The sequence below is a fragment of the Argiope bruennichi genome, chromosome X2 (genome assembly GCF_947563725.1).
Source record: "Argiope bruennichi chromosome X2, qqArgBrue1.1, whole genome shotgun sequence".
Classification (NCBI taxonomy): domain Eukaryota; kingdom Metazoa; phylum Arthropoda; class Arachnida; order Araneae; family Araneidae; genus Argiope; species Argiope bruennichi.
In genome coordinates, this window is record NC_079163.1 from 47,336,499 (window position 1) to 47,353,060 (window position 16,562).

General features: G+C 30.2%; 1 protein-coding gene across 2 annotated transcripts; it reads left to right on the plus strand.

Moving 5' to 3' along the window:
- Positions 1-5,256: 5,256 nt before the first annotated feature.
- LOC129961085 (uncharacterized) lies at positions 5,257-16,148 on the plus strand. 2 transcript variants are annotated; one of them, XM_056074906.1, is made up of 2 exons: positions 5,257-5,468; positions 13,249-16,148. In XM_056074906.1, exon 2 carries the CDS (start codon positions 13,324-13,326, stop codon positions 14,530-14,532), a length of 1,209 nt encoding a protein of 402 aa, XP_055930881.1. In that variant the 5' UTR covers positions 5,257-5,468; positions 13,249-13,323; the 3' UTR covers positions 14,533-16,148. The 2 variants fall into 2 exon arrangements, with proteins under 2 accessions (XP_055930881.1, XP_055930882.1); XM_056074907.1 differs by lacking the exon at positions 5,257-5,468 and adding an exon at positions 7,679-7,846.
- Positions 16,149-16,562: the final 414 nt, after the last annotated feature.

A 16,562-nucleotide genomic window follows, 5' to 3' on the forward strand; every position in this document is an offset into this window, starting at 1 on the left:
AGCATCAGCAACCACTCACCCACAAACGCTCGCCATAACGCTTGGCGCTACTCAAATGGGTACAGGCGCATTAGAATCAACAGCTAATACAACAGCACTCAACAGCCATATCGTTCGTCTCACCTCCGACTCACTGGAGGGAGAGTCTGTAGTGAAAACATATAAGCCAGTTAACAACTACACTACACGAGCAATTGCTTTTGTATCATGGTTATGTTACTGGACTGAGAACCACAAGGTCCCAGGTTCTATCCTCGCCCATCTCAATCCGTTACAGATCAATGAAATTTGATATGTAATCGTGATATTAAAACTGATTTCGGTTGGAAAAAAAGCTTTCACAGTACATATAGGGTTTTCTTCACCGTACTATGAAGCACAAAACTCGTATGCGGGTGTCTGGAAATAAAATCTGACTACTTGTAGCATTGAAAGTATTGCCCATTATCCACTATTTTTATGTGGGAGGGGATGATATCTATATTAGTGAGCATACTGGAAAGTTGCGGAAAGACCATTCCTATTAGTTAAATTGGATAAGCTTCTTTTTTAAAAAAAAAATTAAATTCAAGAAAAAAATGATATATTTATTAAGTGTAGCAGTTGCATTACTCTTCTCTTCTCTTTTGGATACTAGATGGCGATGCCTGATTAGGCCATCCCATCGTGCATTGCGATTGTAATTAGAATGCGATGTGATGCTGAACTGTGAAACCGTGCGCGTGAATGGCTTGTCTTTGTGTTTGTTCAGTGTGTGAATGTGATTATTAAAAGAAATGTTCCTAAAAACATTCGTCCTGTTGCTTCCTGCACGGGATCATAATAATCTACATACCACCACATTGGGGCCCGACGAAAAAGAATTTCTGATGAAACGGAAGTGAAGTCGTCCCGACGATCACAAGAAAATTTTCCCGCTCCATGATGCAAATGGTGAAACGTGTCGTCCTGACACAAAATAATTTTTCCCATCACGGGAATGGTTCATCATTGTGTTCCAGTGAAATGATGAAACGAAAGTGAAATCGCAAGAAAATTTTCCCGCCCGCAGCAAATTATGAAACGTGTCATCCTGACACATGTCATCAGTTTTCTCATCCCGAGAACGTGTCGTCCTGACACATGTCATTTTTCTCATCCCGAGAACGTGTCGTCCTGACACATGTCATTTTTCTCATCCCGAGAACTGTCCATCATTGTGTTCCAGACATCAGTCCTCAAAAATGAATCAGCGTCAGCCATCTTCGCTTCCTTGATGTCCTAAGGAGTATTCCAGAATTCAGTTTTAAATCCCAACTAGTACGGGACGTCGGCCCCTGTACCGAGTATAATTTATTATTTGCGCATCTCCAGCAAAAATCTGCATTTAAATCCAGTGAAGAAAGTGTGTTTTTGTTTTTCAAATTTACAGCACGGAAAAATTCATCACTTTTGTTTTGGTGGTTCCTGTCCGTACCTGTTCTCAGACAAATTTTATAACACTTGTGCATTTTTTTTTGTTGTTGTTGTTTAACTTCAATAGCATCCAGCATTTGTTTCGTTGAAATACATTCTAGCAACATTCTTTCATGTTTGACACCAAAATGTTTCGTCTTCTGTGAAATGTTTTCATACTATTTAATATTTAATAATTTCTAAGTTACTTCTGTTTTTATAGCCTATTCATTGTTGCTAGTTTACATATTGAAATATCTGTATTGTTTTGTTATTTGATCTCAATCATTGAAAGTGCGTAATAATATATCTTTTAAATATTAAGATATTCTATATAGTGAATTTCAACTTGTTGTTGTATTTCTGTATTTTAATTAAGCACGAAGTAATTTATCGTACTTGATACATTCTTGGTTCGTAAGTTTGCGAACCGAAACCAAAACTGTCTGTTCTAGTTTTATGATACCATTTTATGTGCCCTTGAGTGACGCGCCAAGTCTCATTAAGTATTCATAAGCTCAGTCGCTCTCAAAATGATTAATCTAAACAAGTATTGAATATGTTTTCTTTTTTTTTCAGTTGTATGGTATTTTGGTATTATGATAAACTGTTCTGATAGATTTATTATTTTTTTTTTTTCAGAGTAACAATTCAGCTTATACCATCTTTAAATCGTATAAAATGTGCAATTTTATTTCTGATTCTCAGAATGTTATTTTTATGGTTAAGAATTCTTAAATCTAATTCTTTTTCAGTACTTACGCAAATTTAATAGCAATATCTGCTTTTCTTTTATTAAATGTGTATATATACTTGCAGTTAAAATTAACAATTGAAATAATTTGAATTTAATTTCTGTCTTTATGTGTTGCTTCATCTAAAATATAAAGTTTTTGAACATAAATATTTTTTTTTTTTACATTGCTGAAAATATATTTATCTCCTAACTTGATATTATAATTATTTTGTATTTTTTAAAAAAATGGAGATTTAAATCATTTGTGTTCTACCTACTTTATTGATTTTTTTTGTACATTCAAAAGAGAGGGTAAGTGTGTAACTGATCCGTCATATTCATGCCGTCCCGGTTCGGGCATGGTTGTTCTTCATCTGCGTTCTATCTGTGAGGTGAGTGAATGTGCCGCCCTGTAAAAAGGGGTTGTGCAAGAGAATGTGACGCATGAATAACTAAGACTCTAAACCAAAGACGCTCTCTTGGCTTAAAATCGTTGACTTCATCAGCGGGCTTATCTATGACAAGTGCCATAAGAAATAACAACAACAACTGGTGTTCACTAATTGTTCACTAGCAACAAAGCCCAGGACCAATCCTTAGAATTGTGTGATTCAGATCTAGGCATAGCTTACTTCTCACATAAACAATGTTGCATATTCTAGAGCAGAGGTTCCCAAACTTTTTTTTCTCGTGGACCACTTTCAAAGTTTTACTATTTTGGGTAGACCCCCTGCTGCTACATTTCTACTGTATTCCCAAAACTCCTAAAAAATATCACCCTAAATTGGGGTTGTTAAGAAGAAAAAAAAAGTAGCACATTTTCTTGTGTCCTATTTATAAAAATGATACTTGTGGTTATACAAAATTATAAACATTTATTATTACAAACAATCAACAATTGACAAAAAATCAACAATGAACTCTGAAATGGAAATCAACAATAAAAAATAGTCATACTTTTAATGAGACGGATGTACTTGATCAATTGACAGCAAATTATCAATATTTGGCTTCAGTTTTGTAAAAAGTAATCTCAAATCTCCCCGTTCTGTGATGTTCAATCTGTTTTTTTTTTTTTTTTTTTTTTTTTTGTCAACAGGTTGGTAACGGCACTAAAATTTCTTTCGACAAGATATGACGAGGGAAACGCTATCCAAAATTTCCTCACAATTTCCCACAGCCCAGCATATTTTTCGGGGATTTCTGCTTGCAGCCAAAATGTTTGATAGCCTTTTTTAAATTTCACCTTCAGTTCCTTGTTGGTGCTGATCTCAAGTAGATCCTCTTGTAATACACATTCGCCTCTTCCGTTTCATCAAATGGGGTTATGATCCATGGTGGTATTTCCATCGTCAGAATATATTCAAATCTATTTTTGAAGTCATCATGCAGGGTATTTAAATGTTGAGCGTATGTCTGAATATCCTCATCAAGACATTCTATCTGTGACAAGTGCGGAAACTGAGAGAATTCGCGCCTACTAATATTTCGCTTCATTAATTTCAATTTACCAAAAAAAGCCGAAATTATACCCTTTGTTTTTATTAAATTAAAGCTGTCCCCTTGTAACTGCAAGTTAACGTCATTGAATTTTATGAACAAATCTGTTAAGTACGCAATGTCCGCTTTATATTTGATCAGATTTTCTTTTAAATCTGGTGCTTTAGTTTCCAGACACTCTATCACTGATCCGAAAAGTGAGTAAAATCTCGATAAGCTTGCACCTTTCGACAACCAGCGTACTTCAGTATGTAAGAGCAATCGTTGGAAATCTTCATCATTTTCATCGCACAATAGTGCAAATAAACGGGTATTCAAAGCATTGCTTCTTATTTTATTAACTACGTTAATCATAAATTGAAGCGATTGGTGCAATCTATCATTCAAATTTTTCGCTACAAGATTTTGTGGGGGGATGGCACAGTGAATTACAATTAGTCCTGGTATTATTCTTTTAAAATGGCTTATAAACCCACGATATCGCCCGAACATGGCAGGAGCTCCATCTGCTGCCACCGAAATAATGTTTGTAAATGGAATAAATTTTTCTGTAAAAATAATCACTCAGGACATTAAATATATCAGGAAACAAATGAGTAACGTTTTGTTCTTGGCATTCGTATTTATACTAATGTAGATTACAAGCACAGCGCAAGTCGCATTTCATCCCTTTGCAGGTCTAAACAAGCATCCCGGACGAGCGGGCGGCACTTTGCAAGTCTCGAGATGTGGTGTACACTTGTACTATTATCTATTGTTCTATTCAATTCTGTGTTTGAACTGAGTCTCGAATATTTTTGAGTACCTACCGATGCTACCTGCCTACGTTGATAGGTAAATCCAAGCCAAAATTTTTATTTATTATGAAAACCAGAAAATTTTTCGTGGACCCCCACTTACAACTTGGGAACCCCTGTTTTCTTTTCACATCTACGTGGACCCCCGTATGGTCTCCTATGGACCCCTGGGGGTCCACCTGGACCACTTTGGGAACCTATGTTCTAGAGTCTGGTAGTTTCTATATCTAGACAATGAAAAAAAATATATTGCATACTCGCAAGCATTGTGAATTTAAACATGTTAGAAAAACGAGTTTTCTTTTTCCTTCCTTTTCCATTTAATTGGATTATGTCATAGCAACGCGTAGCGAAATGTAACTAGTAATAAAGTGTATTTCAATTAAGTAATTATTATAACTTATAATTTTTAAAAATTATATATGCAATTAATTTACTAATTACTTGGAGCTCCAAAGCACAAGAAAGTTAAAAAGTAAACGATATATATATTTTTTTTATTTTAAGCTATGCATATTATTTAGCTTGAATTATTCTACTTCTTTAATATTCTTTTTCAACGATATCATTACTAAATGAAATTTTATACTAAAGCGGAAGCACAAAACCGCAAATTAAGCGAAAAAAATTAAGAACTATTTGACAAAGCCTATGCACAACAGACGCTACGCGTAAGGAAGCATTGACAACCACGGCGCACAATGGAAGACCAAGCTTACCTCAAGCAGATCACGTGACCACAGCAGGAGATGCGCAAATCCATCGCAAACCATACATTTCGGTGGTTTGAGGGTGAGGAGAGGAGCTTTAAAGATAAGTGCCATTTACACGTAGTGTTGTATCATAACGCTTAATCTGTTAGGTGTGAAAAATTGTTTTTATCGAAATGGTGTGGCCATAAATTAGCTCAATTATTTCACTACTGGCCCGACCCAATCGCCAATTCTATGCGATGTCGTTTTTAAACGGGAGACCCAGGATATAAAGCGAGGACATCTTTGGTAATAATTTGTTTTATATCTACTTCTAATGCTGTTTTTACAGGGTTCTGATATTAAGGAATCTTGAACTACATTTAAGAGTAATTTATGGCATGACGACTAGTGAATCAAAACTAGTGATATACTAATTTCTGTAGGCAAAAAATTTTCTAGTAATGTCTTAACTTATATACCTGTACAAAAAAAAAAAAAAAAATGAATAATATGAAAACATATTTTTCATTAACATTTAATGGCCATTGTTATTGCAGAAAGAAGAGATGTTCCTCTTGAAACATGTTTATATCGTTGTATGAATTTTTATCTTTGCATCTTTATGATACAGAGAAAGAAATTATAAATCTAATGATTATATTTGCCTTCACACACTCGGAAAATTTTTATAATTTCAAACATTTCTATTTATTTTAATTTGTCTTAGTATGTGACCATTAACTGATAAAAACAAAATAAATAAAGTATTGTGATATTCTTGATTTTAAGTTATGGTGCAAGAACATTTTAATTCTGTAATATAAATTTTGATTATTGAAAGATTGAATTTTAAACCATTTGTCATACAAAATGTATGATGCATCCAATATATTATATATAAAGAATGATTTTTCGGTAAAAGTGAATTTTAGTGTGCACCCAGCTGCGCCAACAATGCCAAGTCGCCAATAAAGATGGCGGACAAAATAAACAAATACTTCCGCGGAACAGTTACGGTTACTATTTCCCGCCATCTAATTAGAACTTTTTACTGATAAGCATTTTTTTTTTTTTTTCATACTGCCCGGTGCCTTCTACAGATGCCTTCGGCATCTGTAGAAGGCACCGGGCAGGATTTTTTAACTTAAAAAAACATCCTACGGCTTCGCTAGCAGCGGGAGCGGGAACCTAGTAGCTTCGCTAGCACATTGAAAATAAAGACTGTGGAAAACAGAAACAGTACATAACCAAGAGAAAAGAAAAAACGGAGAAATAAGCAATCGGAACATTCCCCATACAAAATTTCAAACAGACATACTTTCCCCACCTTCATCAACTTGTAAAAAAATATATTCCACTCACCCTCCATCCATTCTGCCAGTTCGATATCAAAGCATTCTCAATACAAAATTTCAAACAAGCATCCTTTCCTAATTTTATTAACTCGTAAAATATATACGTATGCATATTTAACTCGCTCTTCATCCATTCTACAGGTTCGAAATAATCCCGACATAACAAATTATGAAGGGAACCAACCGTTATAACACCAAAAGAATTACGAGAACTGCGAAGAATTCCATTTGCAGCTGTCTTTGAAAGTGAGAATGCAGACGATTTTTTTAAAGCGAATACTGACAATTAAAAGTTGAAAAAGAATAAATATTTTCTGTTCGTATTCACATTAAAAAAAGAAAGAAAATAACTTTTAATTATAAGCTTAAATTTCTTTATTTAATAAATTTTAATTATAGTAAAGAACAAAAGTAAAATCTTTAATCGACATTTTTTTAATATTTTTAATTTAACATTTTTCATAATTTAATTGTAGTTTAAGTACAACTCAACCATTGCAAAAAGTAGTAAACAAAACAGCAGTACGGTTGCTATAAGAGGGATTCGATGGGTTGCAATATTGGCGACAATCGGCTGGTGCACACTAACCTTCACTTAGGCCGATTTTTCTACTATAATCATTCTGTAGAAGTATTTTCAGTAACATGATTAAAGTAAAAAGTAGATGTTATTGATTCAGAATTAAAACTATATTTTGTATTTGTATAATGTTTTCTGATAATTTGCATTTTCTGCAATCCCAATTTAAAAATACTTATATCTAGGCAATTTTGTCCGACATTAATATCCCATTTGCAAAAACCATATCATGTTTTCATATCATAAAAGCACACATATTTAAGATATTGCCAGGAAATTTATATGTTTTGCATTAATTTTCTTTTAGACAATTGCAGCTACATAATTCTAAAAATGTTCATGCAATTGGAACTATTTTGTAAAAAGAAGAAAAATCTATGTAAAATATTGTAATAATGCATGCATAGTTTCGGTACTTTTCCATTAGCCGGGCGCAAGAGAAAAATCGCCAAATAATGTAGAATGCCGCAACATTCGCTTTTGGTTCACAAACTGTTAGCCGGGCGTAAGAGAAAAAATCGCCAAATATTGTAGAATTCCGCCAAATTTCTTGCTGCAAATTCGCGTTTGGTTCACAATTGGCAACATTTGCGCCCGATTAACGGAAAAGTACCATAATTTCTTAGGGGATATTGTAGAATAAACCAACTGTTCAAAAGCAGTTGGAATTTGAATCTTTATCATTTTTTTTAATTATAAAAAGGAACATACTGTAGTATTTATGAAAATATAATGTTCAAGCTATTTAGGTAAATAAATACTTCTTGTAGCTACTTTTGTTTTATTTTTATATTATTATCAAATTTTAATTATGTTTGCCATATTTATAAATGATGTTATTTTTTTATATTATTATTTTTTTATTCTTTAGAAAATATCCAAATCTTGCTTATCATTTTTTTAAATGTAACTTGCACATTAAATGTGTGTCTTTATTTACTGCAAAATCCACTTGATAATGTTAATTTAAATTTTATGCTGTAAATTATAGTAAAATATTCCAACCCAGTAAACAAAAACTTTCAGTATTGGTATCTTATTTCAGTTACATATAGAACAATTTCTTTTTTATTGTATGATTTTTTAAAGTTATATAGAAAGTATTCTACTTCCAATGTGTGTAATGAAAATACTTGTTATTATGTATATTTTAATTCCACATATTATACAAAGACAATCTTTGTTAAACCGACTCAATCAAATATTACTACATATATGTTTTCATTATAAATTGTGAGACAGTTGCATATTTAATACAGTAAATAGCAAACTATAGTTAATACTGTGACGTTTCTTAAGAGCAATAATGGTCAACAATCTTTTAGTGCAATATTTTTTTTAATAGGTAATTACTTGCACACATCACATACACATATATAAAGTGGTTTCAGCATTTAAATTTGTTATCAGGAGGCTATATTCCTTTAAACACATCACACACACCGTTCATAGAGGGCGCTAGTCATTACAATACTCTTTTTTTTTATTGCTAATTGCTTATCAAAGAAATGTCCAGTAGGCTTTCAGTTAAGTGAATTCATATAGATTCCAATTTTAAATATGTTTATTCGATGCATCAGGTTAGGATGCTATTGTTAGCGTTTGGGTGTTACTTTAAGTAATATCCTTGTATTTTATTTTAATAAATATTTATCCTATACCCCATAAATGAATATGTACATTGGTTTCCATGTTAATTGAGACTATATTGAGTCCTATATTCAGCAGCCATTCATATTGTTCATATCAGTATCCTGAAATTACCACTTTTCAATGATTCTATCTAATTAAGGGATGATAATCGAAAGGATGATCATATTTTGGGAATTGATTATTCTTTAATGTTGATTTCTGCTCTATTTGATACTTTTTTTATTCAATTCCCCAAACCACCACTTGTATGTGAGTATTGTGTCATTACTACCATGCTATTTTATTATGGCTAATTCAAGTGGCAAAATAAATAAAGTTCCTGGAGTGGCATGAAAAATATTTTATACAGTATCATTAAATGTAACCGAAATTATCTACCACTGTCAATTTCACAATGTTATTGCAAAATTCAATAACAAAAAAAGTTTTAACATTAAAAAAAATTATTTTGTAAAAATGTAAATCTTCCATTTGTCCATCATAATTTAATGTATAGACCTCTTATAGTGAAAAAAAAAATATTTTAAAGTATTTTATTGTGAATTGCAATCTTTTCCTGACAATAATAGGAATAATTCGCAGTTTTTATGCCTCCCAAGTTCATGCATAATCCAAATTCACCATATTGCTAAATATAAACATCTCCGCCATTTGTCTTTCCTCTCACCCCCATCTTCACTTAATACATGAATCAGAAGCATATGCAATAGCACGTAGAGTTTTCAAATCAGAGTGAACAGTATCTTGGTTTTCTTAACGATTGATAACTGTAATGAAAACAAACATATAATTTACTTTAGAAATATCAACTGTTATGTAAATATTTCAAGCAAGTTTTAGTCAAATTATTTTTGTTTACTTTATTTTCTTAACATTTTCAGACTTGCTACAACTTTGTTTCTAGATTGTTGATTCCAATCTTATTATGCGTTTTTTCAAAATTTTGTTTTTGTCTTGCAATACATACAAAACTACCAAAAATATAATTTTTTTTTTCATAGAAAGGAAAATATTTTTCCATAAATAATAATAAAAAATGGAAAAGGCTATTTTCATTGTGTTCTTTTAAAATATCATAGTATAAAGTTTATTTCCCCCTTTAAAGTGAAACAACACAAATGAAGTTTGTAAAATGATGAAATATATTATATGCTTTTGTAAAATGCTTTAGTTTTAAGAAGGTTGCAGCACTATTTCTGTTAATGATTAGGAACACCATGCCAATGGTGTAACTGAATTGCTATCTAGATTTCTAAAAAAAATTGCCATGAAAAATTAAGATTTGTTTGTAAATTAAATTGAATAAGTTGATTGCAATTAAAATTTTATACAATACTGATGATATTGCAGTTAATAAAATATCTATTAACTAACATTGAGCTGTTGCTAAATTCTCAATTCTTGAAAACAGAAGTTCTACAGATTTAGTATATATAGAATATAACACTAATATGTTATAATAGTGTGTATATGTGTGAGTGAGAGATTTATTCAAATAATACACAGAGTTATCAGTGGCATTTATGTAAATATCTTTGTTTGCATTGAACTAATTTTAAAAAGAATTATAAGCTTATTTGTTGCCTCACTTACATAAAACAAAATTATAAGTATTACTCTATTTAGTAACTGAAACTCAAAATAAGTGTACATAAACCTGAAAATAGAAATTCTTTCACTCAATAAAATCAACATTTGTGAGATAAAATTTATATTTAACTTAATTTTTTTAGTTATCAAGCAAGATTTTTTATCACAACGTAGTTAAAAATTGAATAAATATTCTTTGAATCATTCCTGTTGTTGGTGCTTTAATTCTCAGATTTGGATAACGGACAAAATTTAAAACTGTTGTTGTATGATCATCTTTAATTAGAATTAAACAGGATGCAATGTTAAAATTAGGATTAATTAATATACAAGTTGAAGATACAAGCACAGCGTCTGCGGTCCTAATATATCTTATTGCCGCCGTTCAAGAACAAACTTTTTGTATAATATTTACAAATATTACACATGTATTGTATAATGCATTAAATCTATAAATAATCATTCAGAAATATATCGTTGATCTAGAAGAATTTATTATATTATTTAAATGAACATATTAAATATAGATTATACTCAACACAGATTTCTGTGAATAAATTTCAAGTAAAAAAGAAAAAGAAATATTAAATTAAAATTAGTTTGGTTCTGTATGATTATGGAATAAATTATTCAACCCATGCCAAATCTATTAGACTACTATGATATAATGCTATTACATCTTTTGCATTTTTATCAGTAAGCATCATTTAAGTTAGATTTAAATTGAAGTTTAAAAATAAAGAAAGAAGTATGATCTTAATGCTTTTCCTGAGTAGTTGATAAACTTAGTGATTTCAATTTTTTTTCCCCCAGTAAGCACATCAAAAAAAATTATTTTTTTAGATTGATGTTAATATTGTTTTCTCATTTTTTAAAAATAAAGACAATCTATATCCTTAAGTTTGACTATATATTTTCTACTCATAAATTTCTACTTAAATTCAATAAGTCATTTAATTTATTTCATTATGCACATTACAGATACGAATTCTTTTAGTTTATCACTATAAATTATTTAAAAATTATAGGTTTGCTATTTACAAGACTTTAACATGTACTTACTTAAAACTACTTAGCACAAATGGAGTAGAACGACTAAATAAAAATCAACATGCATGAAATGGATAATGATTTGTTTTATTATCATATAACATATTTTGTGATTTAAATATCAACATCGTATTACTTCTTCATTCACAATGTAATTTATACATTTCTAAAAATTTTACATAAGATGTTTATGAAAGGCATCAAAAGAGCCTGCAAAATAATGATGTTTACAAAAACATAAAAAAGTGATTTAAAAATAGACATTAATAGAGAGAAATTTAAAATTAAAGTTAATCGATTTTTAAATTTTTTTCACTCATTATATAACACTGTTTCTAACAAAAAGAAACAGTATCCATATTCACGTACAAAAGCAATGATAATGTTTCCCTCCTGCTCAGTGGAAAATGATTCAATTGAACAGGAGGAAGTGTTGAGGTACTGCTCAGCAATTAAAAGTCGACCGGGTGCCCCTCTGTCTCAAATGTTTCTACCTGTTAAAAGTACAGCTTATGATGGATTCATCCATTTTATAGAGATAATTATTGCAATGGAGACTCTATTCCGATGTGTGAGATAACAATTCGATGGCTCAATCCCTTCTTGAAAGCACAATTGTTTTTAGAAACTTGTAATTAACTGACATTGTTTAGTCAGAAAGAAGATTGTGCGTACACTGAAAGAGTGGACTGTAGAAAGTATTTGTCTTGATTGAACGAGTACTTGTTACTGTATAGTTTTTGCTGGATGGTTTGTAGTTGACTTAGTATAAACCTACCTTTACTTTTGAAATTAAATCATAATGGTTAGTACATCAAAATTTCGATAATTTATTAAAAATGCCTATTAGACAGGTATCCTTTCAGTATTATTATCTTTGTACTTAGATAATCAATACCGAAAGAATCCTGGATGAAATATTCTTCTTAACAATGAAAACTGCTGAGTTTTATTGCAATGAAAGCTTTATTTTGAAATTTAATTAAAAAATGTTTTAAAATTATGTATAAAATTGAACGACATTATAATGTAATTAAAAATATACTTTTTGAAATGTTAAGATAGCGTAACAGTCGTTTTTAATTCAATATTTTGGGAAAGTTATGGTGGTAAATGTCAAAATTCCATGAAATTTTAAATTAAAATTGTATTAGGAATTTTTTTTAAAAAAAAGGTCGAAAATAACATATTCCCACATTCCATTGTAAATCTGTGCTAAATTGTTAATATATTTTAATTGATAGATAGATATATTAATAGATATTGACTGTATAGAGTGAAATTTTGACATATTTATATTATGGTTAATTAGGCATAAAATAACAAAAAAATTTGCAAATTCAGTATAGTTTAATTTCCAAATGAAGAAATGCCCAGGAGCTTTGAATGCAAGTTTAGAAAAATGATCTTTTTAATAACCACATTGTACATATTAATGAATTTTGAACTAAAACATTTAAAGGAAATTACTTTTTAGAAAATCTGGTGTTGTTTACAATTTATTCATAATTTGCTTTACTTAGAATGCAATTTGCTTTTATATTTTAACTTTAAAAATATTTTTGAAACTTTTCCCTCTTTCATCAAATATGGTCTTTGAGGTTACTATAATTTATTGCATACATAGCATTATTTTCATGCAAGATTCATATATTAATTGCTACATTTTAAAAGAAGAAAAATTTCTAAACTATGTGCTTTTTTGTCATGCACTATAATACAGCTTTAACCTAAGATTACTGTCAATTTTTTTTAATTGATTGAAAAAGATTATTTCATGAAACATTATTTTGTATTGCATAAAAAATCCATAAGATCCTTTTTTTTCTTTTTTTTTTTTTTTTTTTTTTCTTTTCAGATTTTATCAAGATTTTGCGGAGGACTTGCTTGAAAATAATTTCCATTCTGTCTAGGAATTTACTTTTTAAAAAAAATGGAAGCACCTGTTAATAATTCGAAGATTATAGTCCCTTTCGTGCCATCACTTTTGCACTTCTCATTGGTAAAAGTAAGTTTTCCATTGTTCAAAAGCTTTAATAATGCAACTTGGTGTGTCATCATGGAAGAAATAAAGCACTCAAGTCCTGCAGAGTTTAATGAAGCTAGGTCTGAAAATCCTAAGGTAAACAAAGCAAAGGAAAAGTTACTTTGCATTCCTTCACATTTAAGACTCGAAGTATTAGAAACAATTATGGGCTTGCATTCTGCTGTTGCACACTGGCGTATGAGCCATCCACTTTTACATACTTCAGATGATTTTCCTGAACTTCTTTTCTTTAAAACTGATGGAACAGTTGATAGAATTAAGACAGTTCAGCAATTGGTTCTGAATGAAGATATAAATATCGAACAGAGGTTTGATTTGGCGTGCTCCTATTTCTTGGGCAATACTATAAACACTTTGTGGGCAGAAATGAAGAAATCTGGTAAGGCAGCCAAATCTTTGACAGCTTATAATCCTGTTTCACGTTTTTGGGTTAGAAGGATGCGTCATAAATATCGGGTTCCGTGGATATATGCCGTTCAATTACACCTTGACCTTCCTGATGATGAATTTTTGAGTAGTCCGACACCAAGATTCAGTGCTTTCTTTCCTTTCTTGCTGCCAAAAGACAGGGTGAAGTTTCTTATCTCTTTAATGAAGACCACACCAGATGATTACCTGTTATGTCTGTATGGAGCAACTAAAGAAGAAGAATTGCAAATATTGAAAATGGATACTCCAAAACTCCTTTGTATCTATTTGGATTGGCCACTGCAAAGTTTCTTCCTTGAAATAGTAGAAAAATTGTGGAATTTTATTGATTCTTCTCTTTTTAAAGCACTACTAGAGATTATGTACTCGTACAGTATGATCAGGAAGGATTTTGATTATGGCAAACTTTATATGGACTTTTGGGAAAGAAGCCCTAATAACTTGAAGGAAGAAGCAAACGCGTGCCCAATTTTCTGCAACAAACTTAAATTGTATTGCGATTCAATTAAGAAGAAGCGAAAAGGTGATTTTGATAAAGTGACAGGTTCAAAAAGGAAAAGATATGAATTACCTCCTGATCTCGAGCATGCAATAAATGTGCCAGCAGACAGCTTTTTTGCCAACATGTTTGTTTATCTCTTTGATTCAGATGAACCAGCGATATAAGATTATCACCTTCTCAAAAAATGCTATACAAATTTTTGTATTGCATATGAAAAAATACTTTCATCTTCCAAAACATTAAAATGTCATCTACACCATTACAACTTGAAGCTACATTTTTTTGTTAAGTGTTCAAAGATCTGAGTTTTTGGATTGACTATCTTTTCCTACAATGTCAAAAATATTTTGCCTCATATTTAACATTTCATTTTTTATTCTATCTTACTAAAAAGTGTGATAATAGTTTAAAAGTACTATTTGGTTAAAAAATATTATCGTAAGTGAGTAGAATTTCACTATGTTTTCAATTTCATGATAGTAGGTTGTAACAATATTAATTTGTAGACATGACCACATATGATACTAACATTACTGATTTCTATCAGCATTGGAGTTTGTGTTAAGCATCTCTCTGTCCATTTCATTGTAACAATTCCTTCATTTTGTGAAAAATAAAAATCAGATTAAGAAAAATAAATATCTAAAAGTTATATTTGAAATATCTTTTGGCTTGTCTTGTCTAAGGCAGTGTTTATGGTACTTTGTTTTTAAAAAATGAAATATATTAATTATGCATTTCAATAAATAATAATATATTTTAATTCTTGAAATTTATAAAATTTCACCTTCACAGCAATTTAGTAATTTACTATCTCATTCATTATTTATTTTATGGCTAGAGTTAATTATTTATATCGCAAAGAATTTTGAATGATTTTCAATATAAATTATGCTACATGATTCTTCTCTGCGAAGAAATGCTCAGCTTCTTATTACAGATAAAATATTTCCTTTAAGCATTTTAATAAAAATTGTATGGATGAAGCTGGATTCAATTTAATTCAATAAAACATAATTCTACATGTAGGAGTTTTATTCTAAAATACTATTTCATTATTTTTTTATTATTGTCTTTTTTTATATAATTATGTTGATGTTTTTAAATAGTTTTTTATATTGTAATTTTTAAAATTTTGAAGAAAGTTTTTTAAAATTTCAAATGGGATATACAATTATAAGTTCAATTGATTACTGGTTTTATGTAAATGTTCATTGTAATATTTTTTAAGAAAATAAAATTTTAAAATATTAGAAATATATTTATCTATATAGTACCAAGCGATTCTTTTTACTGATGTAGAGTACAGAGGTTTCACTCTCATAAGTATTTGAAGCAATTCATTTAACTGGACTGTGGTGACCTAAGATAAGGTCCCAGTTTTCTTATCCTAAAGTTTCAGGTTTGAAATCCTGCTCTAAAGAATTACCTGAAAAGAGGTGTGATGTATGTAAATCCATTGGACACAGATGTTTTGCTATTGTGGCATGAAAGTTTGGAGAATGGATCCTGGCTCGGATAACTACCTTGTCATATAGCCCTTCTGTTGTGCTCAAGTCCATTTCTACCCATATGCTGCTTAATTTTGTAAATAAATTTAAAATAACATGCATATTATTCTGTGTCTTCATGAATGTGGTCAGTTTGTTATTCTGTGAAATATACTCGTCTTTTATTGTGATTGCTATATAAGCCTATTTGTTTTAAAAAATAAAAAGTTTACCTACCTTTTGTTTAGGTCTTTTTAGACCCTTATGTTAAAATGCATGGATTTAAAAAGAAAAAGTACAATTTTCTCATTTGTAATATGATAAATAAATTTATTTATAAATTGAAAATATATTTATTATTAATGTATATTCTCGTGACTCGGAACTCTACTTTCATTTTGCAATCAGTTTATTTTTGCACAACACAAGACAGAGTTTTATGAGGCTATTTACATAATGATTATAGAAACTGATCAGAGTATTTACACATGAAGTAGACTGAAATTGATCAAATGATCCATACATCAAAGAGATAAAATAATGTAACGTAAAAATTTTCCTTAAAGCAAACACAACATATTCTACTTAAATCAGTAAACTAGATTGCCAGATTCCAAGCTGGAATAAGATGCAACACAAACTCTTTTAGAAAATAAAGAGGAAACATAAAACTTATTAGGAGTTGCAACATATACTAGAAATAT

What these genes read in the sequence shown, in the direction of transcription:
- LOC129961085 (XM_056074906.1), top strand. Translation starts at nt 13,324, where the DNA reads ATGGAAGCACCTGTTAATAATTCGAAGATTATAGTCCCTTTCGTGCCA.